The sequence below is a fragment of the Puma concolor genome, chromosome D3 (genome assembly GCF_028749965.1).
Source record: "Puma concolor isolate L17-30 chromosome D3, mPumCon1.1.hap2, whole genome shotgun sequence".
Taxonomy (NCBI): Eukaryota; Metazoa; Chordata; class Mammalia; order Carnivora; family Felidae; genus Puma; species Puma concolor.
In genome coordinates, this window is record NC_141678.1 from 10691033 (window position 1) to 10716836 (window position 25804).

The 25804-nt window shown below is 51.5% G+C and overlaps 1 protein-coding gene across 3 annotated transcripts; it reads left to right on the forward strand.

The window, feature by feature from the left end:
- The first annotated feature begins 5257 nt into the window (after nt 1-5257).
- OAS2 (2'-5'-oligoadenylate synthetase 2) lies at nt 5258-24720 on the forward strand. 3 transcript variants are annotated; one of them, XM_086681740.1, is made up of 11 exons: nt 5258-5551; nt 7205-7475; nt 10593-10771; nt 11784-12028; nt 12728-12869; nt 14358-14531; nt 16859-17141; nt 19799-19986; nt 21050-21288; nt 22655-22808; nt 23417-24720. In XM_086681740.1, exons 1-11 carry the CDS (start codon nt 5375-5377, stop codon nt 23498-23500), a joined length of 2136 nt encoding a protein of 711 aa, XP_086537866.1. In that variant the 5' UTR covers nt 5258-5374; the 3' UTR covers nt 23501-24720. The 3 variants fall into 3 exon arrangements, with proteins under 3 accessions (XP_086537866.1, XP_025789172.1, XP_086537867.1); XM_025933387.2 differs by having other exon boundaries at nt 5260-5551; nt 11784-12019; XM_086681741.1 differs by having other exon boundaries at nt 5260-5551; nt 11784-12019; nt 22655-24720.
- Nucleotides 24721-25804: the final 1084 nt, after the last annotated feature.

Consider the following 25804-nt stretch of genomic DNA (forward strand, 5'->3'; position numbering starts at 1 on the left):
TCAGATGGCCTGACTCTCCGTGGCCCACTGCTGGGTACTGCCGGTCGGGCGCTGAGTCCGTTCGGGCTGCTGTAACAAAGCACCACAGACCGGGTGGCTCATCAACAACGGCAGTGTATTTCTGGCAGCTCTGGAGGCTGGAAGTCAGCACGGTCGGGTTCTGGGAAGAGCCCCTTCCAGGCTGCAAACCTCTTGTGTCCTCACATGGCAGAGAGCCGGCCAGCTCTCCGGACTCTTCTTTCAAGGGCACTGATCCCATTCGTGAGGGCTCCCCCTCGAGACCTCACCACCTCCCGCAGACTGCCACCTTCTCATACCATCCCATCGGGATTGGGGTTTCAACATAGGAACGGGGGGGAGGGGGGGACATACACCACGGCGGGGATGCAGACCGGGGGTGGGGAAGAGCCTTCCCCTGTCCATGCCATTCTTAGAAAGTGCCAGAGAGCAGGCCCTCTGCTCCGCCTGGGGCCACAGCGGCCGAGGCTCGGGGGCAGAGCCCCCGGATTCCGGGGCCGCGTGGGTGCCCCCCTTCCCTGTGCCACTCGCTCTGGCAGCTGGACTGCTACTGAGGGCACGTGGTGTTGAAAAAGCCTTCTTAAACTCACTTCACTGCCTGTGAAGCCGGGGCTGGGGTTCGCAGGACCCCAAAGTACACCTTTTGCGTTGGTGCGGTTCCAGGGGCTCAGAGCTGACACCGGTGGGCACAGGGACCCGTCCCACCACATGTCCAGCAGCAGGTGGGGACCTGGCCTGGGCGTTGCAAGCTGGTGGTTCTTGGCCCAGGTGGGGCCAGCAGCAGGGTCTCAATTCGATAACTCCCATCGTCATGACGCGGACTCTATGCACCCCACACCCCCCAAAATGGCTCTTGAATTAGGATAATTGTGAGATAGTGAGAAATGGGGTAGCTCCAGTAGGTTGGAGGTGAGAAGGACCTGTCACCTGGTCCGGGCTGGCCTGAGGGGCGGGGGGGGGGGGGGGGGGGAGGGGGTGGCACAGATTTATTCTATTGTGGTTCCTGCGTCCTTGACAACGGCCACTCTGGTATTGGCCTCATAGCCCCGCTGTCCCGTTTGAGGGCTTCCTGATCTAGCCACACCCTTAATAGGTGGCGATTTTAAGTTGATTTCTTACATGTAATGACCCTAAAGATGTAAGGGTTAAATTGTGGTGTAGGGCTAACCTATAGCTTGAGAAATAACAGGTTTGTTTTGACCTGAAGGTTAAGAGACAGCAGCCTTGCTTTACTGTTGTAAATTAGGCCTCACCAATTAAGAAAACAAAAGTTCAAAGAAAAGAGCATCAGAGGCAGGGTCAAGGAGATCAACTGGACTTAACGGCAGAAAGTCTAGAATAATCACCGCATCCGGGAACTGTTTCCACCTCATCTGGGAACTATTTCTTTGTTCTGTTCCCAGGTGATGATAAAACGATGTGGTTGGCTATAAAAACTCTGTACCCCGGCTGTTCGAGGCCGCACTCTGATCAAAAGTGTTGGTCCCGATCGGTCGGCCTTGCCTCTCGTCGCAATAAACCTTGTGGGGACTGTCACTGGTGCCCGTCGCATTCTGTTTCAGGAGTCGTGTGGATGCCACAAGTGTAACCACAAAAATGTCCACATGCACTTTTCTCTCGAAGAGACAAATTGATACTAAAGTTCTATGGACACACATGTGTGCAAGAAAAGCTTGGAAAATGCAGAAAAAAAGAGCTCGGAGGAGGGATGAGCCCCAACCAACATTAGAACTTACTAGCATGGGACACCTGGCTGGCTCAGTCAGTTAAGCATCTGACTTCAGCTCAGGTCATGACCTCACAGGTTCCTGAGTTCCAGCCCTGCATGGGGCACTCGGCTGTCTGTCGCAATGAGCCCGCTTCTGAACCTCTGTCCCCCTCTCTCTCTGCCCCTCCCCCACTGGCATGCTCTCAGAAATAAACAAGAAAAACAAACAAACAAACTTACTAGGAAACCACAGCCTAAGGGGATGAAAATAACAAAAAGGTAAATGTGATCAGTCAGCAATTAAAAGCTAAACCGAGAGGGGCGCCTGGGTGGCGCAGTCGGTTAAGCGTCTGACTTCAGCCAGGTCACGATCTCGCGGTCCGTGAGTTCGAGCCCCGCGTCGGGCTCTGGGCTGATGGCTCAGAGCCTGGAGCCTGTTTCTGATTCTGTGTCTCCCTCTCTCTCTGCCCCTCGCCCGTTCATGCTCTGTCTCTCTCTGTCCCAAAAAAATAAATAAACGTAAAAAAAAATAAAAAAAAAAAGCTAAACCGAGAGCCAGAGGGCCTCCTGGGTAACACCCAAAGGGGTTCCATCTCCTGGAGGCAGAGGAAAATGAGGACCCAGTCAAGAAATGGGCCCCATCCAACGTAGGAGTCCAAAGAAAGTGGGGGGGGGGGCTATATTTTCAATTTAACTTAACTTTTTTAAGTTGAAAATATGAGATATAATTCACATGCCATGAATTATAACTTTTAAAGCGTATAATTCAGGGGCGTCTGGGTGGCTCAGTTAGTTAAGTGTCCAACTTCGGCTCAGGTCAGGATCTCACGGTTCATGGGTTCAAGCCCTGCATCGGGCTCTGTGCTGACAGCTCGGAACCTGGAGCCTGCTTTGGATTCTGTGTCTCCCTCTCTCTCTGCCCCTCCCCCGCTCATGCTCTGTCTTTCAAAATAAATAAACGTTAAAAAAATTTTTTTAAATCTGAATATAAGAATCTATTCATTATATGTGCTATATGACATGATAGCATTGTATCAATGTGAAAATTCTAAATCACATTATTGCTCTGTGTTTATGTAACAAGACATCCGTGTTCTTAGAGGATACATATCGGAGTACTTAAGACGAAAGGGGTCTGGGTGATTAGGTCATGTCAACGTAGGGTCATCAGTTCTAACAAATGCTCCAGTCTTGGAGGCAGGGGTGGGGGAGGGGAATGTTGCTAGTGGGGGAGGCTGTGCATGGGAGGGCAGGGGGTGTCTGGGAAATCTCTGGGCTTTCTGCTTAATTCTGCTTTAAAATATAAAGTCTATTAAAAAAAAAAAGGAGTAAAGGGGACTAATGTCTTCAATATGACCTCAAATGGCAATACCGTACTAATTATACGATGGGATGCCCATGCAGAGAATAAAGAACCAATGTGGTAGAATACTCCGGGGGAAGGGCCTGGGGATTCCTTTGTACTCATCTCGCACATTTTCTCCGAGTTATTGCAAATGCAAAGTGTTCCGAGTTATTGCAAAATGCAATGTTTTAAAAACAATCATAAAGCAGGGACTTTGGAATCAGGTCATTCGGAGGTAGAACCTATCCAGACAAACTACGAGCTGTGTGAACCTTCCCACTGAGCCTTCGTGTTCTCATCTAGAGAAGGAGCCTTCTGACCCCTGGGCAGCCTACCTCTAAATGTGGTAGGAACAGTCATAAGGACGAGGAAAGACCCTTATTGGGCAGGTGTAGTAGTTAAGATTCTCCAGAGAAACAGAACCCACAGGATAGATAGATCGAAGTAGGGAATTGGCTCATGCTATTTGTGGAGGCTGGCAGGTCCAAAGTCTGTAGGGTAAGCTGAGAGGCTGGAGACCCAGAAAAAAAAGCTGAGATTGGAGCTTGAGTCTGAAGGCCATCTGCTGGTGGTATTCTTTCTTCCTAAGGAAAGGTCGGCCTTTTTTCCTATTAAGACCTTCAACTGATTGGATGAGGCCCACCCGTGCTAGGAAGAATATTCTGCTTTATTGAAAGTCTACTAATTGAAATGTTAATCTCATCTAAAAAAAAAAAAAAAAAAAGCCTTCACAGAAAGATCTAGAATAACATTTGACCGAATATCTGTGTACCATGGCCAGCCAGGTTGACCTACGAAGCTAATCATCACAGCAGAGAAGGGCCCCGTTCTTTCCCCATCTCAGGGACTTTTTTTTTTTTTTTTTTTTTTTGCCTTCTGTATTATTTATTATTGCTAGACAGAGGCAGCCAGTGGGAGCCCTCTGGGGTTTTCATTTTGCACAGCTCTGGATGGAGTTGTGCGTCTGTCTTCCCCCTGGCCCGTGCACTCCTGGGCCCGTGTCCCATCCTTACTCAGCCGGGGAGGTACCTGCTGAGGACCTACAGGTATCCACATGCGTATGCCTGCTGAACACTCTGGCACGTGTATGTGCCCAGTGGTAGAACTAAAACCTGACTCTGGCTCAGCCCTTGCCTTGCTGTGTGTCCCTGAGCAAATAAATCCCCTCTCTGGGTCTCTTTCTCCTTGCTGCCCTCGTTGACTCTGACTTCCCAGGCCATGGAGACAAAGGTGTTAAAAAGGAAAACCCAAGCCCCAGATGGAGTCACTTGCCCCCCCGTGACAGCAAACCAAGACTGAATTAAACTTTTTTTTTTTTTTAATTTTTTTTTTTTTCCAACGTTTATTTATTTTTGGGACAGAGAGAGACAGAGCATGAACGGGGGAGGGGCAGAGAGAGAGGGAGACACAGAGTCGGAAACAGGCTCCAGGCTCTGAGCCATCAGCCCAGAGCCTGACGCGGGGCTCGAACTCACGGACCGCGAGATCGTGACCTGGCTGAAGTCGGACGCTTAACCGACTGCGCCACCCAGGCGCCCCTGAATTAAACTTTTAACCTATGCCAGGAATGTGACCTTTGAAAAATCCCTCTGAAATTTCCCGATCAGCACTAGTGACATCATCTGCAGGATAAACACCCTGCCAGCCCGGTCTCTTTGCCCGAAGCAGATGTCCTGGCCTGAGACACTCCTTTCTTTTCCTGCTCAAGCTTCTTGCCCCGCCCTCCTTCCTAGAAAAACCTTCCATTGTGCACAACCCTGGGAGCTCTTTCTACTTGCTAGGTGGGATACTGCCCAATGTGTGAATCACTTCATAAAGCCAATTCGATCTTCAAATTTACAAGCATTGAATTTTGTTTTTTAACAAGGGGAAAAGGAAAAGAGCCTCCAAGGATGACCTCTATCGCCTGTAAAGTAGTATTATTTCCTTAACAGCTTCTCAAACAGCATTTGCCAAGTGTCTGCCCATTCTAACACGAACCCTACCGGAGAGGTACCGTTGTCATCGCCATTTCACAGATGGGGAAACTGAGGCACAAATAGGGCAGACGACGTAGCACGTATCAGTCTGCCTGTTTGACCACAGGGTTGCCTCCCGAGGAGCCGACCGGCCGACGTCCACGCTGTGGGGGTGGGCAGAAATCTGGATTGAGGAAGTCAGCTGGAAACTCACCCTGTGAGTTTCGGTTTCTAGACTCTCTTCCTGTGATTTGCCGTTTCCTGGCTCTGGGCAAGCGAGTGGCGCATTCTCCTCTCTGCTGATCTGAGATCTACGGTTAGCAGCCGGCAGGAGCGGCAGGAGCGATGGGCATCTGGGGGTCGCATCTGTACTCCGTGCAGCCGGAGAAGCTGGAGGAGTTGATTCAGAACTCCCTGAGGCCCTATGGAGAATGTCAGAAACAGATCGATGACACGGTGAACGCCATCTGTGCCTTCCTGGAGGAAACCAGGCAGCTCCCCCAAGTGATATGTGTGGCTAAAGTGAGTGGAAGGCTGGGGTCAGGGCTTCTGGGAGCCAGGAGGTGCCGTGGCCACCGGAAGGAAGAGAGACATGGGGCTGAGCACCTTCTGGGTGACAGGCCGTGGGTGAGGCAGGCTTCGCCTTGTCCTCTGCGCCCTCGAGTGGGATGATGGATATGGTGTGGAGCCTAGGGGCACAGCTTTACGGTCCAGCTCTGCCTTTACTCCTGCGCGCCCCGCAGCAGGGTGCTTAACCTCTCTGTTTCAGTCTCTGAATCTGTAAAATGGGAGAGGAATAATACGCACCTCAAACTGTAATGAGGCTTAAGTATATAATGTTCTTAGTACAGGGTCTGGTACACAGTTGGTGGCCAATAAATGAGCTGTGATTACCCACTGTTATCGTTTCTATCCTCCCCATGTTACAGAGGAGTAAACTGAGGCCGGTTGAGTTCGGTAAAACTACCCAAAGGTGGCTCTGTGGTTTCTCAAGGGCAACAGGGGGCGTCTCTCAGCGGGTAGAAATGTTTGGTGCTGTGGGTGTAAATCCCAGGGCTGAGGCTGGAGATTCCGGGCCTCTGGGGAGGAAAAGTTGCTGGGAAGGTGCTGGGACCCTAGGGTGGGAGGGAGTTAGAGATCCCCCAACAACCCCCTCACGCTCACTAGCCCTGGAGCCCCGCTTCTCTTCAGTCACAGTGATTTCTGGCCTCTGCCTTATGCATGCCCAACAGCCCCAGCAGGAAAGATACCTGGACACTCGGTGTCCTTTCGCCCTGGCCCAGATGAGGAAACTGAGGCACGAGGAAGTTATTTACTAGCTGGAGGCAAAGCTGGACTTTAACCCAGATAGTGTTGGGAGCATGAACCTTTTTTTTTTTTAAATCTGTCTTTTTTTCAACTTTCTTTTAATGTTTAGTTTTGAGAGAGAGACTCTGAGACAGAGAGCATGAGAGGGGGAGGGGCAGAGAGAGAGAGAGAGAGGGGGACACAGAATTTGAAGCAGGCTCCAGGCTCTGAGCGGTCAGCACAGAGCCCGACGCGGGGCTCAAACCCACAAGCCATGAGATCATGACCTGAGCCGAAGACGGACGCTTAACCGACTGAGCCACCCAGGCGCCCCAGGAGCATGCACCCTGAACCGCTATGCCGTCTGGCCTCTCGGTGTTGTTAACTTTTTTTCTAATTAACATAAAATGTAAGAAAACCAAAGTGCACAGAGCTGAGTGCCCAGTCCGGTGGATTGCCACAAACAACATAACCTGTGTAACCTACACCTACCCCCCGACCCTCCTCTGTATCAGGTTGCCTGATATAAATGAAATCACGCATGGTGGGGCTTTAGCGTGTGGCTTCTTTGACCCATCCTGCTTACAAAATTGACGTTGTATGTAGGCATGTGTTTATCATTTCGTTGCTGAACAGTATTCCAAGGTGCGAATACATCACATTTGTTCGTCTATCGTCAATGGCCGTTTGAATGGCCTCCAGGCAGAGGCTCGTGTGAAAAGTGCTGCCGTGAGCATCCTATTGGTCAGATGGTGGCCAGCCACTCAATTTTAGGACTACGGTGACATTCGTGGCTTTTGCTTGATTGGAGAAGTGTTATCGCCTACAGGGGCGCCCTGTGACACCAAAGGGTCCAGATTCTCACGTCTGCTTCTCCATCGTTGACAGGGTGGCTCCTGTGGCAGGAAAACGATGTTGAGGGGCAACTCCGATGGTACGATTGTCATCTTTGTGAGTGACCTTGAGCGGTTTCAGGATCAGAAAAAAAGCCAAGATGAAATCCTCAGCAAGATCTGGCAGGGGCTGAAAACCTGTCAGCTCACAATGAAGCTGGAGGCCAGAATGGAGATCCGGAAGCTCCATGGTAGGCTCATCTTCCAGCTGTCCACCAAATGGCAGAGCATCACTTTTGAGGTGCTCCCTGCTTACAACGCTCTGGGTGAGTGCTCCTGGGTGTGGAGGACACTGGTCGGGAGGGGTGTGTTGAGAAAGCAAAGCCAAAGAAAGGGGTGGCAGACAGCCATGTGGGTCCTCTAGGCTGGGGATGAGATAGATACCACTGGTATGCTCCAAAGTGGGGGACCACATACCTTCAAGAGAGGAGGTCCCTCCTGCCCTAGGCTTCCTCTCTTCTCTAGAACGTCTCCCCCGCCCCCATCTCCTAATTGAGTTTGGAGAGAATGTCCTAGACTCTAGAATCTAGAGCAGAGTTTCTCAAACTGTGACAAGCACACAAATCAGCAGGGAACCTTGTGAAAAATGGTTCAGGAGATTGGGGCAGGACCCAGGATTCTGTATTTCTAACCAGGGCCATGCTGCTGGTCTGCACAACCATGCTTGGGGATTTGGGTGGAGTAAATGTTGGTTAGAGGAGAGGACGGGGCAAACATCTGGGAAAAGTTCAGCTGGGGCAGCATTTGGAGTCTGCTTTCTGACCAGGTCAACATCAAGGCAAAGGCAACCGGTTGGATGAATGGATGGTTGGTTGGTTGGTTGGTTGGTTGGTTGGTTGGATGGGTGAATAGAGGTACAGGCATGTGGATGGATGGATGGATGAACAGATGGACGGACGGATGGATGGATGATAGATTGGATGGATGGATGGATGGATGGATGGATGGATGAATGGATGGATGAATGGGTGAATAGATGTACAGGCATATGGACAGATGGACAGACTGATGGATGGATGATAGATGGGATGGATGGATGGATGGATGGATAGATGTACAGACAGATGGACGGATGAATGGACAGATGGACAAATGGATGGATGATAGATTGGATGGATGAATGGAAGGAAGGACGGGAAAGAAGGAAGGAAAGAAAAAGCTCAGCATGGTTTCCACTTAGTCTCAAGCACAGGTACATATAATCACAAACTTAAATGCCACAGCTGAAATTAAACCCTCTTTAAGCAAATAGGAAAACTGAAGGAAAGGAATGTCCCAGGGACACACAGCCAGTTACCGACAGAACTAGAATAAACTCCCAGATCTTCTAAACCCCAAGCCAGGATGCTTTTAGGATGAACACACACACACACACACACACACACACACACACACACTTCGGTGACTCATATTCACAGAAAGGCAACCCAGTTAGAGAAAAATATTTGTTAGGTAGGCAGCTCTCAGTTCCTATCCAGGTCCCACCCCTTACCCATTTTTGCCAACTATAAGATCAGACTAGAAATGGCTAGTTTACGGGGCCTTTATAGGATGGCAAGAGTTGAGAGGACGTGCCTACCTCAAACAAGGGCTGCAGTCGTGAAGAGACCTAGTGTAACTCAGAATTCTTAGGAAATCCTCTGCTCTCCTCTTGTTCAGAGCCTGGTGGCTGGGGACTGGGCCAGAGCGCCCTCTGCTGGGTTCATCCCAACCTGCAAGGATGGTGTGAAAACGAGAAATACGCTCTTCCTTGTATGTGGTATCCAGAGGCTGCCACCAGATGGCGCTAGACTTACATCTTGCAAACCGAGATCCTTTTGGGAAAGGAAACCATGATTGCTTTCTGAGAAAAGTAACTTAGGGGTGAATTCTTAAATTCCTTTCTTTGCTAAATAGTTGCCCAACTGGGGCACCTGGGTGGCGCAGTCGGTTAAGCGTCCGACTTCAGCCAGGTCACGATCTCGCACTCCGTGAGTTCGAGCCCCGCGTCGGGCTCTGGGCTGATGGCTCAGAGCCTGGAGCCTGTTTCCGATTCTGTGTCTCCCTCTCTCTCTGCCCCTCCCCCGTTCATGCTCTGTCTCTCTCTGTCCCAAAAATAAATAAACGTTGAATAGTTGCCCAACTAACGTGGCCTGTTCTCCACACCAGCTCCAGGCCAACTTCCACTGCTGTCCGACTCCACTGCTGTCTCCCCAGGGTTTCGAACCCAAAGGCGAACTCTTCCTCTTATGTGACTTCCTAGTGTTTGCGTTTCCTCACCTGTCAGTGGTTAATCGCGCCAACCACGTGGACTTTTGTGGCCCTGGCCTATTTCCCGCTACCTGAAAGGGCTTAAACTGTGTCTGGCATAGAGTAGGCGCTCAGCGAGTGTTAGCTACATTATTGCCATCATCGAGGAGCGTAGAATGCTCTCTCCCTTGACCTCCTCCGGTGCCAAGAGCCCCGAACCATGTGTGGCTAAAAGTAGGAAGTCAGTAACTATCTGTCAGAGCGAATGAAAGGAACAAGCTGGCTACTGGCTCCCCTTGTTTACGTGTTTGTAAAAAGTGCTTGTAAACAGTAGGGCTCGATGTAGCAAGAGTGGAGACCCTGAGGAAATCCTGGGACCTACTGACATTCCCCTCCCACTGCATTTCCTTCCTCACCCCACACCAGTGGTTCTCAAACTTCAGCGGGTGTCAGAATCACCTGAAACTTAGTTAAAAAACAAAAACAAAACCAAAAAACAGAGTCCCCAGCTGTCTCTACTGCAGACCTCCCGCAGAGCTAATTGGGGATTGAGAGACCCATATTCATTGACTCAGGAGGCTCCTGGGCCCTATTCCAGAGAAGCTGTGCAGCAGAATTCCGGCTGCTTTGAGAGCCACTCTCTGGCATCATGGGATCTGCTTCTGAGGGGAGTGTGCCTGCCTGTTGGCCTCTGACCCCAGCCTCCAGTAGCCTGCCTTCACCTCGCCTGCCTCCTCAGAGTCCCCGCACGCTTGACTCTCTGAAACAGAACATTCCCTGGCTGGGCTCAACAGCGGAATATATTGTCTGCGATACAGGAACCCTCTTTTCTTCCAGGTGAATGCCAGCCGCTCCAAGAGCATTTGTTTAAGAAGCCGTCGTTCCCCGCTAGTTTGGAATTCTCCCTTCCTCACTTATAACCGTGCTTTCGATCCCTCTGTTTCTGCTGACCTTGTCTTGGGCCAGCGGTTTTCACGACCGTGAATGCTAGACCACGTTTTGTTTCCTAGCGAGGCAAGCCGCCCCTCACCTTTTGGGGGGAATACACCAGTTCCCTTACAGATGAGGCGACGGACGTGTTCTGTCGAGGCACGACAGACCTCCGCTGTTGGCTCCCGGAACACCGGAAGGTCTATGCTTCTCTGTCGCTCCAGGCTTAAGTGAGAAGCCCAGCCCCCAGATCTACCGAGAGCTCAAAAGAGCCCTGGATATGACAAAAGCCCTCCCCGGCGAATTCTCCGTCTGCTTCACAGAACTCCAGCAGAAGTTTTTTCACAACCGTCCCAGAAAACTGACAGATTTGATCCTCTTGGTAAAGTACTGGTACCAACAGGTAACTTTCCAATTACGTCATCTGCTGCCGGCATCCGTTTCCTTTCAAGCGAGAGCACTCACGTCCAGCGAAGTAGGACCCCCAGGTATACAGCCCACTGCGTCTTTATGTCCCTGTAAGCAGCATCCAGATCGACATAGGACGCGTTCCCTGCATCCCAGCAGCCGCTTGAAGCCCTCTCCTGGTGAATGCCCCCCCCCCACGGCCACCGTCCTGACGTCCGTCCCCACAAATCAGTCCAGCTCTTTTTTGAGCTTGATATCAATGGAATGGCACCACAGGCACTCTGTGTCTGCCACTTTGGGGTCGACGTGATGCCCGAGAGGTTCGTCTCCGCAGTTGCCTATACTCGCGCTCGCTCACTGTCTCGTGGGATTCTGTTCTCTTGGCCCACCGCGCTTGTATCCGCCCTGCTAGTGGGCGTTTGGGCCGCGTCCACATCGGGGCTATTACGAATCAGGTTGCCACGGATGGTCCCTTGCACATCTTTTCGTGAGTTTCAGCACTCATTTCTGTTGAATAAATACACAGGGTATAAGCTATATGGATACGTATGTGTAGATAGAGACACGTACACACGACGTATTTGTAGATGTACGTGTGTATATAATAAACACATACGTAGGCTATATTATATATTATTACATAGTATATAAAACACATAGCACTACATAAGTATATCATATGCAATACGTAACGTTATATAATATTAAATACATATGTAATAATGTATACATTTCACTTTAGTAAGTATGGCCAATGTGAGTTTTCCCAAATGGCTGTACCTAATGACACCCCCATCGGCAACGTATGACAGCTTCAGGTGTCCCTTATCCTTGCCAGGATGTGACACTGTCACTCCACCACATTTTAGGCATGGTGTCATGTTCATCACCGCGGGGGGGGGGGGGGATGGCGACTTCCCATAGACGTCTGACTCCTTGATTTCAGGCCCCCAGCATGGGGGGCCTGGATCCCCAGATGAGCCACTGCCCCCTCTCTTCTCCCACAGTGCCAGGCAAAGCTGAAAGAGTCACCCCCGCTGCCCATGTATGCTCTGGAGTTGCTGACAGTCTACGCCTGGGAACAGGGGTGCGGAGCAGAAAACTTTGACATCGTGGAAGGCCTCAGAACCGTCCTGGGGCTAATCAAACAGCAGGAGCAGCTGTGTGTCTACTGGATGGTCAACTACAACTTTGAGAATGAGACGGTCCGGAACATTCTGCTGAGCCAGCTCCGGTCATCAAGGTACCAAACGTGCCTCCACCCCCTCTCTCTACCCGTTGCTCTGCACGTCAGGCTGTGCCCTTTAGAGTGAGGGCTCAGCCCCATTCTTCCCAGCCAAAGATGCACCAGAAGAATGCCAGCAGCAGTGGGTAGGGAGGCAAAGCGGGGTCTGTCCGAAAGGGGGAGCCTGACCAATGTTTTTTCGCATTCCAAACCATCGTCTTATTTTGTCTTGTCCCCAAAACAAACACTCAAGAGGGGGTTCCCATATAGAAAGAAGGGACCAACCACTTTATTATGTTATTTTTTAAAGTTTATTTATTGAGAGACGGTGTGTGTGTGGGCATGAGCAGGGGAGGGGCAGAGAGAGGGAGAGAGAATCCCAAGCAGGCTCCCTCGCTGCCGGCACAGAGCCCTACACGGGGCTCGATCTCACGAACCGTGAGATCGATCGTGACCTGAGCTGAAGTTGAGAGTCGGACGCTTAACGGACTGAGCCGCCCAGGTGCCCCCATTTTACTATGTTATTCGTAGAACATCTCTGCCAAGCAGAGAAGGCAGGAGCTGAGGGTCGAAACTCTCAGACGAAGCACCTCAGGAAATGAGAGGAAGCTTGAATACTTGAGTCCAGGTTCCCGGACGCCCCGTCCAGGCCTCGTTCCCCAACACGGGTTTCTTCTTCCGCGTGCAGCCCAACTGATTTTTTTTTTCATCTAACGGAATTCCTAGGCCGGTCATCTTGGACCCAGCCGACCCGACCAACAACGTGGGCAAAGATAAGGCGTGCTGGCAAATGCTGCAGCAGGAAGCTCACATCTGGTTGTCATGTCTCAGCCCGAACGGGCCACCTGGGCCGTCGTGGGATGTTCTGGTGAGGGGGCTTCGCAAAGGCAGCTCGCGTCGTGCTGCAGGGAGGGCGGCCCGACACCCAGACTGGAGTCGGACCCCGAGAGCACCACATGTGGATGTCCTCGTGCTGCTGTGACAAAGGGGCTTACAGTGGCAGAAATTCATTCTCTCACAGATCTGGAGACTAGAAGTCCAAGGTCAAGGTGGAGGCAGGGCTGTGCTCCCTCCGAAGGCTCCAGAGGAGGGTCCTTCCTTGCCTCTTCCAGCTCCTGGTGGCTGCTGGTGCTCCTGGGCCTGTGGCCCTATGCCTCCCGTCCCCACCTTCATTTTCACACGGCCTCCTCTGCTGTGTCTTCACAGCCTGTCTCTGCGTCTCCCTCCTTTTCTTCTTTTTTCTTTGATGCTTATTCACTTTTGAGAGAGAGAGAGACAGAGCGCGAGCCAGGGAGGGGCAGAGAGAGACAGAGACACAGAATCCAAAGCAGGCTCCGGGCTCCGAGCGGTCAGCACAGAGCCCGACGCGGGGCTCGAACTCACGAACCCGAGCCGAAGTCAGATGCTTAACCAACTGAGCCCCCCGGGGCCCCCCTGCAGGTTAGAGAGCTCAATCGATGGCTGCAGGTGAGAGAGCAGGTGGTTAGGTCCTTTAGGACGTAACGGAGCGGAGCCCTGGGCAGATATACGGCAGCCGCCCCTGCAGAAACTGGAGAGCTGGTCAAGCGGCCGACTGTGGGGCAGACACAATGGCTTCCCCTCCCATCCCCCAAAGGGAAGCACATCTACCAACACGAGCTCGTCGGAGAAGGACAGTCCAACGAGAACGTTGTCAGTCTAGGCCACGGAATCCACTCGGTTTTCTGGGGGTCACGGGGTGCCCATGAGGCCGGATAGAGGCCAACCAAATTCCACGTTTCACAGACGCGGGACTGATTGACATCCAAAGTCCGGTGGCCGTGAATCTACCACTCCGTTTGGCACAGGAAGTTGAGAGCCAACTGAGCAAGGAAGTGGGATATAAGTGAGATTCCCAAATTCCAGGGCCCCTGGACAGGAAGGGGACGGGGACGGGGAGCTCCCTGCGGGGATCCAGAAGGGATGTCGTACGGCCACTCCTTGTCCCGACGTTCACCGGACTCTGGTCTTTGCTCTCCGACCTCGATTTTCCCGGCTTCCTAAAACAGCTTTTAAAAAACTATCCCCCTCTCCTGGCTTTTATTCTGAAAACTTTCAAACGTATAGAAAGTTGCAGAAATGGTTCAGGGAACCCCTGTCTATGTAGACGCCCAAATGTTTAACTTTTTACCCCTTTAGCTATGTCCCAGTGGTCCCCATCATCGGTGTCGTATTTGTTGTTTCCACCGAGCCCTCTGAGTTCGCTGCCAGAGAAGGACGTGCTCTTAGCTCACCACACGCAGCTCCCGGGGGCTGGGGGCTGGCTGCCACCCCAAACTCTCCAGAACGTTCTTGGGGTGTGTGGATGCAAGAGCTGAGCGTTCTTCCCCCTTCCCAGCCAGCGCCACTGTATGCGACACCGGGCCACCTTCTGGATAAGTTCATCAAGGACTTTCTCCAGCCCGACAGAAATTTCCTGTGCCAGATTGCGACAGCTGTTGACATCATCTGTAGATTCCTTCAAAAAAATTGCTTTCCACATTCAGCTACAAGAGTTCAGAAAACTGTCAAGGTGAGTACTGGCCTCTTTCCCACGGGGTCTGACCCGCAGGGAGCGAAGCGGTTCCCGGAGCCCGGCAGGCCCGCCCTGCCAGCTGCTGGAGGGCAAGGGACGCCAGAGGCGAGCCGGGGAGGTGGGCACCTAGGACCCTGGCTGTCAGTAGGGGGCGCCCGTGCGCTGCGTACGTCACTAACAACACGCTGCCGTTGGCTTCCTGGGCCGCCCCTGCTCTTGGGTACCTGCCCCTCTCCTGCCCCTGCCTCCCCATCACCTTCTCCGTGGGTCTCCTCTTCTGTCACGTTCTCACCTTCCCAGCACAGGGGCTACAATTCAAACCCCGGGCAGGTCCCAAACTCCATGTACGCTGAACCAAAGAGTGACCTCTTTCTTGCCTTGACCACCGGAGTCTGATTCATCCTGTCAACTGAGCTAGAGATTCAGCAGACTGGGTCGTTCTTGTCCATGGCTCGAAGGCCACGGGCTAACACGCTTCCCTCCGTCTGTGCGTCAGCGACCAGATAACCAACCGAGCCACCCAGGCGCCCCCTCCGTCCCACCCGCAGGGAGCGGGGAAGTGCCCATAGGCTGCCAGACAGACCTGGGTGCTTGCTGCCCCGAGACAGGTCCAATATCCCATAAGCCAAATGCGGAGTCAGATGTCTCACAGAGGCTCATCGGGGTGAAAACAGGCCGAGTTCATGGGCAACGTTAGAATTGTCAAGGCCTGTTCTTCCCTTCCTTCCCGAGATCCCCATTAACACAATGGTAGAAAGTAAGAAAAGGTACGATGGCACATTGAAGGAGAAAATAGGAGGGCGCCTGGGTGGCTCGGTCAGTTAAGCGTCTGACTTCAGCTCAGGTCATGATCTCGTGGTTTGTGAGTTCGAGCCCCGTGTCGGGCTCTGGGCTGACGGCTCAGAGCCTGCAGCCTGCTTCAGATTCTGTGTCTACCCCTCTCTCTGCCCCTCCCCTGCATGCACTCTGTCTCCCTGTCTCTCAAAAATAAACTTTAAAAAAGAAGAAGAGAGAACCACGGGCACACAGGAAGGTGCTTTCTTTCTTCCTGAAGTTGGTTGCGAGCTGGAAAGTGTTGTCTGCTGGGTGACAGGGAGAGGTGAGGAGGGGGCTGTGACCCGGGAGAGGCCGGCCAAGGCCAACACCTGCAGACCAGTTGCGTGAATGAAGCAGGCTCGAGCATCTGATACAGGAAACCAAACACCCTCCCCTCACCCCTAACCCGCTGCCGAGCATTTACTAATCGTGGGTAAAACAAATGTTTTCCCTGCAAATGTCGGGTGAACTTTCTGGGGGCAACCAGGGCAGCAAGTGTGGAGGTTGGTGCCCTGAGCAGACCCCACCACACGTGCACTGGGATGGTTCTCCGTGAGGCAGCTGGCTTCTCTCCAACTCGCCCTCAAAGACGCCGATAAGCTAAAGAGCTGTGCCTACAGGCTAAGCCCCTCCAAATAGGCTGAGCCAGCATACTGCCTAGGCTGCGTCGTACAGGGGTGGCCAAACCAGGGCCAGGGAGCTAAAAAATGAACTGACAGTTTTACAGAGTTGTTAGAGTAGAAAGGGAAGGAGGAAGAGGAGGAGGGGGAGGGAAGGAGGGAGGAGGAGGAAGGGAGAGGAGGGAGGGGGGAAGGAGGAGGAGGAGGGAGGAGGAGGGAGGGAGAGGAGGGAGGGGGAAGGAGGAGGAAGAAAAAGAGGAGGAAGGAGGAGGAGGAAGGAGGGAGGAAGAGGAGGAGGGAGGGGAGGAGGAGGAGGGAGGAGGAGGGAGGGGAGGAGGAAGAGGAGGAAGAGGGAGGAGGAGGGAGGGAGAGGAGGGAGGAGGAAGTGGAGAAGCCTGTGTGGCAGGGACATACATACCCCACACTTAACTATCTGACCCCGTACAGAAAGTTTGCAGACCCTTGTACCTAAATCATGAATATTCATCCCGGGATCCCCAGATCCCCAGAGGAAACACGAATGAGAGAACAAACGAGAACTTTTAGCATACTGATTGCATCCAGTTTGATTTCTCTCAGGTCACAGGAATCCAGACAAAGCTAAGTGCCCTTTAGGAGGCATCTCTAGAAAGTTGACTTGAGCAGCAGGTAATTTGCAACTAGCCCATCCGTTGTTTGTGTGCAAATAAGTATATCGAAGGGCATGAGAAAACCTTTGGAGCCAAACTATCCCAGGAAAAGGTGAACATCCTGCTTTGAACTCAGCCCTGACTTGACTGGACCCTAACCTGGAACTACCCCCTTGGCAACCTCACTGGCACCGGCCCACGGGGGCAAGGGGCTCAGGGTCTAGAAAATGCTCTAACTCAGCTTGCCTTTCTTCGCTAGGGAGGGTCGACCGGCAAAGGCACGGCTCTGAAGACGGGCTCCGATGCCGACCTCGTGGTGTTCCCAGACTCGCTTAAGAGCTACACCTCCCAAAAAAGTGAGAGGTGCAGTATCATCAAGGAAATCCGTAAACAGCTAGAAGCCTGTCAGCAGGAGAAAAAGCTCGAAGTGAAGTTTGAGATTTCAAAATGGAAGGCTCCCAGGGTGCTGAGCTTCTCTCTAAAATCCAGAGTGCTCAACGAAAGGGTTGACTTTGATGTGCTGCCTGCATTTAATGCGCTAGGTGAGACCACCCAGACCTCAGCTTCTGGAGTTGGAAAGATGGGGTCTGGGGTGATGGGGCCAGGCGGGTGGAAGGAAAGCCAGGTGACTTAGTGATGATGACTCATGGGTCTAGTGCCCCCAGCAGGCAGCAGGAGTCATAGCAACAACACCTTACCCCTGTGGACATTTTTTTTTTCTTTTCTTTTTAAAAAAATTTTTTAATGTTTGTTTTGAGAGAGGAAGAGAGAGAGCGCAGGCTCCAGGCTCTGAGCTGTCAGCACAGAGCCCGACGCGGGGCCCGAACCCACAAACTGTGAGATTGTGACCTGAGCCGAAGTTGGACGCTTAACTGACTGAGCCACTCAAGCACCCCCCTCCCCACCATGGACATTTTCATTCTCCTTGGTCACTTAAGTATCCCGAGGATGTCCAGCACCCACATCTTATATGGGTCCTGCGGTATGACTCATAATACCCATCAAAGAATGGGGTGCACAGGAGTTCTGTACACATTTATAGATAAAACGCTTCAGGTATTAGTGAAGGAAATTAACAAACAGACTGGGGGAAGAATTCTGAAGCAAAGGCAAGAAATCTGAGTGCCGTCAATCTTAGGGAAAAAATCTACTTTGGAAATTCAATTCATGAATGACAGATACATCATTTTGTATTAACAGAAACCAAGGTGAGGCGCCTGGGTGGCTCAGTCGGTTGAACGTCCAACTTCGGCTCAGGTCACGATCGCACAGTTCGCGAGTTTGAGCTCCACATCGGGCTCGCTGTTGTCAGCATAGAGCCTGCTTTGGATCCTCTGTCCCCCTCTCTCTGCCCCTCTCCAGCTTGCGTATGCTCTCTCTCTCAAAAATAAATAAATCTCAAAAAAAATGTTTTAAGAAAAAAAAAGAAAGCAGGCTATTTCAGACATTCTTCAAATCAGAATCAAGAAGACTCTGGTACCTTCCCTCCGAATGGTTCTTAGTGTCTCTAGAGAGGAAAGAACAATATAGATTAGGGTTTGGCTAATTTTTTTTTTTTTTTTTTTTTTAGTAAAAGCAAGGTGGCAAGTATTTTCAGCTTTGAGGACCGTACAGTATCTGTCACAATTACTCAACTCTGCCACTGTACCCTGAGAGCAGCCAGGGACAATACATGGCAGTATTGTCAGCCATGGGCAGTGCATGGCAGCGTTCCAATAAAACTTTATTTGCAAAAACAAGAAGTGGGCCAGATTTGGCCTACAGGCCATAGTTAGCAAACTGCCCATCGGCTCAGTCTAGAAGATCTTTCTGGGTGATGAGAATGTTATATACCTACTGAGAGCTTGAAATGTGGCCAGTAGGACTGAGGAACCAAATTTTTAGTTTTGTTTCCCCTTAATTAATTTGGATGCATATAACCACAATGGACAGTGCAATTCTAGATAATACTTTAGTAATAGCACCTGCATTCATATAGACCGTATAATTTTTAAATTTTTTTTCAACGTTTTTTATTTATTTTGGGGACAGAGAGAGACAGAGCATGAACGGGGGAGGGGCAGAGAGAGAGGGAGACACAGAATCGGAAACAGGCTCCAGGCTCCGAGCCATCAGCCCAGAGCCTGATGCGGGGCTCGAACTCCCGGACCGCGAGATCGTGACCTGGCTGAAGTCGGACGCTTAACCGACTGCGCCACCCAGGCGCCCCTAGACCGTATAATTTTTAAAAATATCTCATTACTCTGGAGATGCTCCCAGTATCTTCGACATCAGTCATTCAAATATACTAATAGAGTTCCAAGTCATTTCCCAGGATTCATTGTATTTGTGAAAAATGTTTGAAAATGGTTACTTTTTAAAATTTAAATTCAAGTTAGTTAACATACAGTATAGTCGTGTCTTCAGGAATAGAACCCACTGATTCATCTCTTACGAAGGACACCCGGTGCTCATCCCAAAAAGTGTCCTCCTTAATGCCCATCACCCATTTAACCCACTCCCCCACTCTACCCCCCTCCAGCAACCCTCAGTTTGTTCTCTGTATTTAAGAGTCTCTTATGGTTTGCCTCCCTCTCTGTCTTTATCTTATTTTTCCTTCCCTTCCCCTATGTTCTTCTGTTAAGTTTCTCACATTCCACATAAGAGTGAAATCATAGGATATCTGTCTTTCTTTGACTTATTTCACTCAGCATAATACCCTCCAGTTCCATCCGTGTTGTGGCAAATGGCAAGATTTCATTCTTGTTCATGGCCAAGTAGAACATATATATCCTATCTTCTTTATCCATTCATCAGTCGATGGGCATTTGGGGTCTTTCCATCCTTTGGCTATTGTCGATAGGACTTCGATAAACATGGGGGTGCACGCGTCCCTTCGAAACAGCACACCTGTATCCCTTGGATAAATTCCTACTCGTGCAATTGCTGGGTCGTAGGGGAGTTCTCTTTTTAACTTTTTGAGGAACCTCCCCACTGTTTTCCAGAGCGGCTGCACCCGTTTGCACTCCCACCCGCAGTGCATAAGCGTTCCCCCTTTCTCCGCATCCTCGCCAACATCTGTCATTTCCTGAGTTAATTTTAGCCATCGCACAGGTGTGAGGTGGTATCTCATTGTGGTTTTGATTTGTGTTTCCCTGATGACGAGTGATGTTGTGCATCCACATGGGAAGGCACAATCTAAATATCTCCCCCGTGCTAGGTCAGCTGAACTCCGGCTCTACACCCAGCCCCAAGGTCTACGCGGAGCTCATTGACCTGTATAAATCCTCAGACGCCGAGGGGGGAGAATTTTCCACCTGTTTCACGGAGCTGCAGTGCAACTTCGTGGCCTTCCGACCCATCAAGCTGAAGGATTTAATTCGTCTGGTGAAGCATTGGTACAAACAGGTACAACTGCTCGTATTCCAGCGATCCGGTTATCGTTTTCATCATGCTCTGTGACCTTCACATCAGTACGTAACCAGTGCTCCGTGTGCCCACGCTCTCCCACGCTGGGGGGCTGAGCCACTTTCGGGAATCTGTCCACTGATCCTGTCTCTGTGCGTCTCGTCACCAACCCCCATTAAGTGGAGCGAGGTAGGGAGCACCCCCTCTCATCAACACTGCCGTGGGTGGTTTATTTTACCTTTGCTTTGACACCCAGAGAACTCCGCAGGAACCCAGGTTACTCTGCGTACAAAGGGCGGATGAAGTTGGGATTTGCGTGCCTACAGGTCAGCGGCACGGCTGACCTTCTGCTCCGCGCCCATAAGAGGCACAGATGCCATCCTTGGAAGACAGGCGGGACCAGGGGCTGCATTTTCTCTAACCGTTAGCCTGCCTTCGCTTCCGTCACCTGTCTCGCACACAAGGGAGTGTCCCAGAATTTCCATGACAGCAGACCTCCGGCACAGTGCCGGCTCTTTCCTGAGACGCCTCCTGCCTGCGTCCAGCTCCCTGAAGCCTGAGGCGGACACTGGGCCCCGTGGTTTCCATCCCAGAAGCTCAGAGAAATGGCCACACCCCCAGCCCCGGGGTGCTCAGAGGGCTTGAGGCTGCGCTGTGACCTTGAGCAAGTCCCTTCCCCTCCCTAACCTGCTTGTCTTCATCAGAAACGTCCATCTGTGCCTGCTTGGTGGGGTGGCCAGAGGGTTAGGGATGACCCGTAGAATGTCCGGCCCCACAGCCAGCACACGGCAGGGGTTTTCTCAACGGTAGCTGTATTACAACTCCAGGGAGTGCTAGATGGTCGGAGCACAAGGCGGAAACCTGCATGTGCTGCTGAGGGAGCCCCTGCAAAGCTACCCTGCTCAGACCTCCCCCAGACCATCCCATGGGCCCTGCGGCTCCTGGCCCAGTTGCCCTGCTGGGGCCCCAGCGGTCATCAGCGTGCGGTCTCCGGCAGGCTGGCTGAGCTCACCGCACCTCTCTGCTCTCGCCGGTATCGTCTGACGTCCCCCTCTTCCCTCAGTGTGAAAGGAAACTGAAGCAAAAGGGGTCTCTGCCCCCGAAGTACGCCTTGGAGCTGCTCACCATCTACGCCTGGGAGCAGGGGAGCGGGGCAGAGAATTTCGACACCGCCGAGGGATTCCGGACGGTCCTGGAGTTGGTCACAAAATACCAGCAGCTCTGTGTCTTCTGGACGGTCAATTACAACTTTGAGGATGAGACCGTGAGGAACTTCCTACTGACCCAGATCCAGAGAACCAGGTGCTCCAAACCCTGCCCCTTCCTTTTTTTTTTTTTTAAATCTTTATTTTTGAGAGAAAGAGAGAGAGACAAAGCATGAGCAGGGGAGGGGAAGAGAGAGAGGGAGGCACAGAATCCGAAGCAGGCTCCGGGCTCTGTGCTGTCAGCACAGAACCTGACGCGGGGCTCGAACTCACAAACCCTGAGATCATGACCTGAGCCGAAGTCGGTGGCTCAACTAAGCCACCCAGGCGCCCTCTGCCCCTTCCTTTTCTTAACCTGACTCCCTCCAATGCTATTTCAGCGACCCGGATTCTCCTCCCTGGGGTCATGATTCGTGATTCCCCATGTTTGAAGCAGAAGAGGGAGTTTGGTGGGGGTGGAAAGGTACCGGCCAACAGTACTTGCCATAGTCTCTGGGGAGAAACTCCTCGGGCCTTGGGGATGGGAGAAAATGTCATCCAGGAGGAACAGAGAAGGAAGGACCAAGGTACCAGGAGCCTGGGATGCGTCCATCTTTCCGGGCCGAAGGGAAAGTGTGGATTCGTTAGCAGATCTTAGAGGTGTGGAAGTAGAAATGTGTCCCTGAGAAATAATGCTGTCATTCCTTCATGGTCGATTCATCCTACCAGAGGGAGTTTTATTACATCAGATTCTACCTCCCCTTTCAGATCTGTACCCCACAAGACCGCTATCCTTCAAGAATAGCGGGGAACCTTAGTGTATCCATTCAGTGCCCCCAGCAGAGCACAAAAACAGAGGACGCAAAAAGAAAGAAAAGAAAAAAAAGCTTTGAGAAGGAATAGAGGGGAAGAAGGAGAGAGCAAGATACCATGGGCTGCCTCCTGTGGGTGTGGCCCACATGACATTACAATTGATTCAATTCCGCGTCATTTTTCAACTGCCCTAACGTGAAGGAAATGTGTATATTATGCCATCCTGTCTATACTGAGTGACACCTTTCAAAACACTTCCGACAAATGTAATTGAATTCTAGAAAAGTGCTTTGAGCTATATCAGAATATTTGAGTTACTGGCGTCTAAAACATAGGACACATTATTTTACGGCTAAGAGTAGAATGGGGCCCCCGTTCTGAGGCCACTGGTTTAAAAACATTTTTTAAATATTTATTTAGTTTTGAGAGAGAGAGAGAGAGAGAGAAAGAGGGCAAGCAGGAGAGGGGAAGTGAGAGAGGGAGACCCAGAATCCCAAGCAGGCTGCAGGCTCTGAGCTGTCGACACAGAGCCTGACGCGGGGCTTGAACTCATGAACCGTGAGATAACGTCCTGAGCCAAAGTCAGACGCTTGGGCCACTGAGCCACCCAGGCGCCCCTGAGGCCACTGGTTTTAAAAAGTATGCGTGTAATGCTCCTGCGTCTTCTTCAGGCCCGTGATCTTGGACCCGGCTGACCCCACTGGTGACGTAGGTGGAGGGGACCGATGGTGTTGGCATCTTCTGGCAAAAGAAGCTACTGAATGGCTGTCCTCTTTCTGCTTCAAAGATGGGACTGGATATCCTGTACGATCGTGGAAAGTGCCAGTAAGAATAATCTAAAGGGAGTGTCATCCGGAGGATTACCCTGTGACAAGCTCAAATCAAAGAGCTTCTCCTGCCATAGCAACTTGGAATTCATTCGGCCACAAGTAACAGAGAGCCCAACACAGGAGCTGACACAGTTTGGCTTTTTCCTTCCCGTTACAAGAAATCCTAAGGCAGGGCATCCAGGGCTCATGCAGCAGCCCCACGGTGCTTTCCTACCAGCGGGTCTCCTCCCCATGGCACTGTTGGCATTTAAGGGTCCGACGGTTCTTGGCACTGGGACTTGTCCTGGGCTGTGTCAGGTGCTGAGCAGAATTCCTGATCTCTACCCACTCGAGGCCACAATTAAAAATGTCTCTGGACATTTGCCTCATGCCGTGCGGGGAGCAACATGCCCACCCCCCGGGTGAGAACCCAGCTTTAGAAGCTAACTCTGGAGTTTGCTTCAGTGATCAAGATCCCCACTGCGGCCAGTCCGCAAAAATTGTCCCTGGGCATCCTGACCTTCTCAGATACACTTCCTTCTTTTTTTTTCTGACTCTTTTAACCGATGCTTTTAACTGCTTAGCCTATGTGTTATTCTCGCACGTGTATTTCTTTCTTTCCAGACAGTGCAGACTCCAGGAAGTTGCGGATGTTCTCATTCAGAAGTCATAGGATCCTGGAACCCTAATGCTAGAAGAAACTTCTAGAGGTCATCTGACAGCTGATTTTCAAAGAACCAGTTCGCTGCGTAGAATCGCAATCCCTTGGCAATCTCCACCACTCCGTCTCTCGCTTCTTCGGCTCCTCTTGAAATCAAGACCACTAAGTCCTTCATAGCGTCACCCTGCTGAACTCTTGCTCTGTAAGTGACCTGCTTTAACAAAAATACCTGCTCTCATCCAGCTTCCATATTTCTCTCAGCCATTGTGTTTCATGGGCGCCATATTTCTGTCAACCGTTGTGTGTTTTCCAAGTTGCTCCTTCCTTTTCTTTCAAGCCTTAGCACGGGGATCTCTCCGTGTTCCCAAAAGGAAGCCCTTCACCGGCCGCTCGGTTCCTATAATTCCATGACCTTGCTCTCACGCTCCTCCACATTGCCCGCCTCTTGTCTGTTTCCCTCCACCCCTGCTGCACCTGCTGAATTGAAGGTCTCCCCAGCCAGTGGTGAGCCAATGTCTGTTTTAGCCCTTTAAACCCTCCAAAGGCTTGGATTATAACTGTTGCCTTACATATATAATAGCTTATTGTCTTTTCCTTCTGAGCCTACATTTCCCCCCATCCATGAGTGCCTTCTTGCCAAATCTAAAGGCTTTATGCTCTGGCTTTAGCTTCAGAGATACTTGAATGTCTAAGCGTTCTAACCTCATCCATCCGCTTAAAGTTTTATTACCACCACATATACTAACTGTCATATAATAAGGAATGTATCTAGTCTTTGTCCCCAGATCCTGGCACAGAGCTTCAGAACCCCTTGGAATTATCTGATAGGAGAGTCTTTTCCATTCATAAGGAGCCCCTTCCAACCATCCCTGAGTTTATGCTAACTAGGTTTGGGCCCTTAGGTAACAGCTTCATGGGAAGGACTGGCCATGCCCCAGAAATGCCAGGCATGTGATTAGAGGGTTGCAACCCCCAGCCGCGTCCCCCCCCCCCCACAATCCCAAGAGGAGAGGGGGCTGGAGATTGAGTTCAAGCACACGGCGAACGATTTAATTAATCGTGGCTCTGTAATGAAACTTCCAGTCCAGACTCTGGACAACAAGGCTTGGAAAGCTTCCTGGTTGGTGAACATATCAGGGTGTGGTGACGGTGCCTCCTGACTCCATGGGGAAGGGAGTTTCTGCACTTGGGACCCTTCCAGCCCTCACTTCCTGTGGCTATTCATCTGTATCCTTTATAATAAGTTGGTGATTTAAGTCTGGCGTTCCCCGTGAGTCCTGTGGGTCATTCTAGCAGGTTATTGAACCTACAGGGGGTCATGGGAAAGCCCTGAATTTGTGGCCAAGTCCGACAGGAGTGCGAGTAGTCTGAGGACGCCTCTTGCAGCCGGCATCTGAGGAGGGGGCGGTCTTGCCGGGACCTTGCCCTCTACCCCATGGGGTCTGCACCAGCTCCAGGTGACGTCAGAGTTGGATTGACCTGCAGGACGGTCATGCCAGTGAGCCGGTATTGGGATATATCACCATTCTTGTCCCAGGACAAGGGCAAAGGAACGAGCGATGACCGAGGTTGAAGAAAGAACGACCGCTGAGTTCCCACCTACGCAGTCTACAGCTAGTTACCAGACCCTTCTAGATGCCCAAACTTGCACTGGAGACATAGACAGGAGACCATAAGACCCTGCTGCATCCTCACAGAGCTTACGACGTCACTAGAGGTACATCACCTAAATCCCTCAAATAGAGATGAAGAACCATTGACAACCTCGGGCTAAGCGGTCGGCATGGAGTGGATTAAGGCCTGTAACCATAAGGCAAGCGACTCACAGAGTCCCAAAGGAAGGAACCACCCTGGTCCTTTTCTGCCAATGTCTTCTCGGCATTCAGCAGACATTTAAGTTCATTAAGAGCAAAGAGAGCATTCATTCGTCACCATCAAGAAACCGACGGTCATGGGTCAGCACTGGGAGGAACGAGGGCACCAAGTCTTTTTTCAGAAATTGGCAACTCACGGGGGCGCCTGGGTGGCTCAGTCGGTGAAGCGTCCGACTTCAGCTCAGGTCACGATCTCGCGGTTCGTGAGTTCGAGCCCTGCGTCAGGGGCTCTGGGCTGACGGCTCGGGGCCTGGAACCCGCTTCGGATTCTGTGTCTCCCTCTCTCTCTGCCCCTCCCCCGCTCGTGCTCTGTCTCTCTGTCTCTCTCTCTCTTAAAAAATAAACATTAAAAATTAAAAAAAAAACAAGTGAAAGGGAAATGAGCCAAGAACATAGCAAGAATCCAGTTAGGCACAGTGCAAGGTCAAGATCCCAGGCCCGTCATCCGCTCTCAGTTTCCCTGGCAACGAGGCCCCC

Excerpts from the sequence above, each read along its gene's own strand:
- OAS2 (XM_086681740.1), top strand. The coding sequence starts at position 5,375 with ATGGGCATCTGGGGGTCGCATCTGTACTCCGTGCAGCCGGAGAAGCTG. Across the intron at positions 12,870-14,357 it reads GGCCGTCGTGGGATGTTCTG|CCAGCGCCACTGTATGCGAC; the intron begins GTGAGGGGGCTT and ends CCCCCTTCCCAG. Across the intron at positions 14,532-16,858 it reads GAGTTCAGAAAACTGTCAAG|GGAGGGTCGACCGGCAAAGG; the intron begins GTGAGTACTGGC and ends TTTCTTCGCTAG.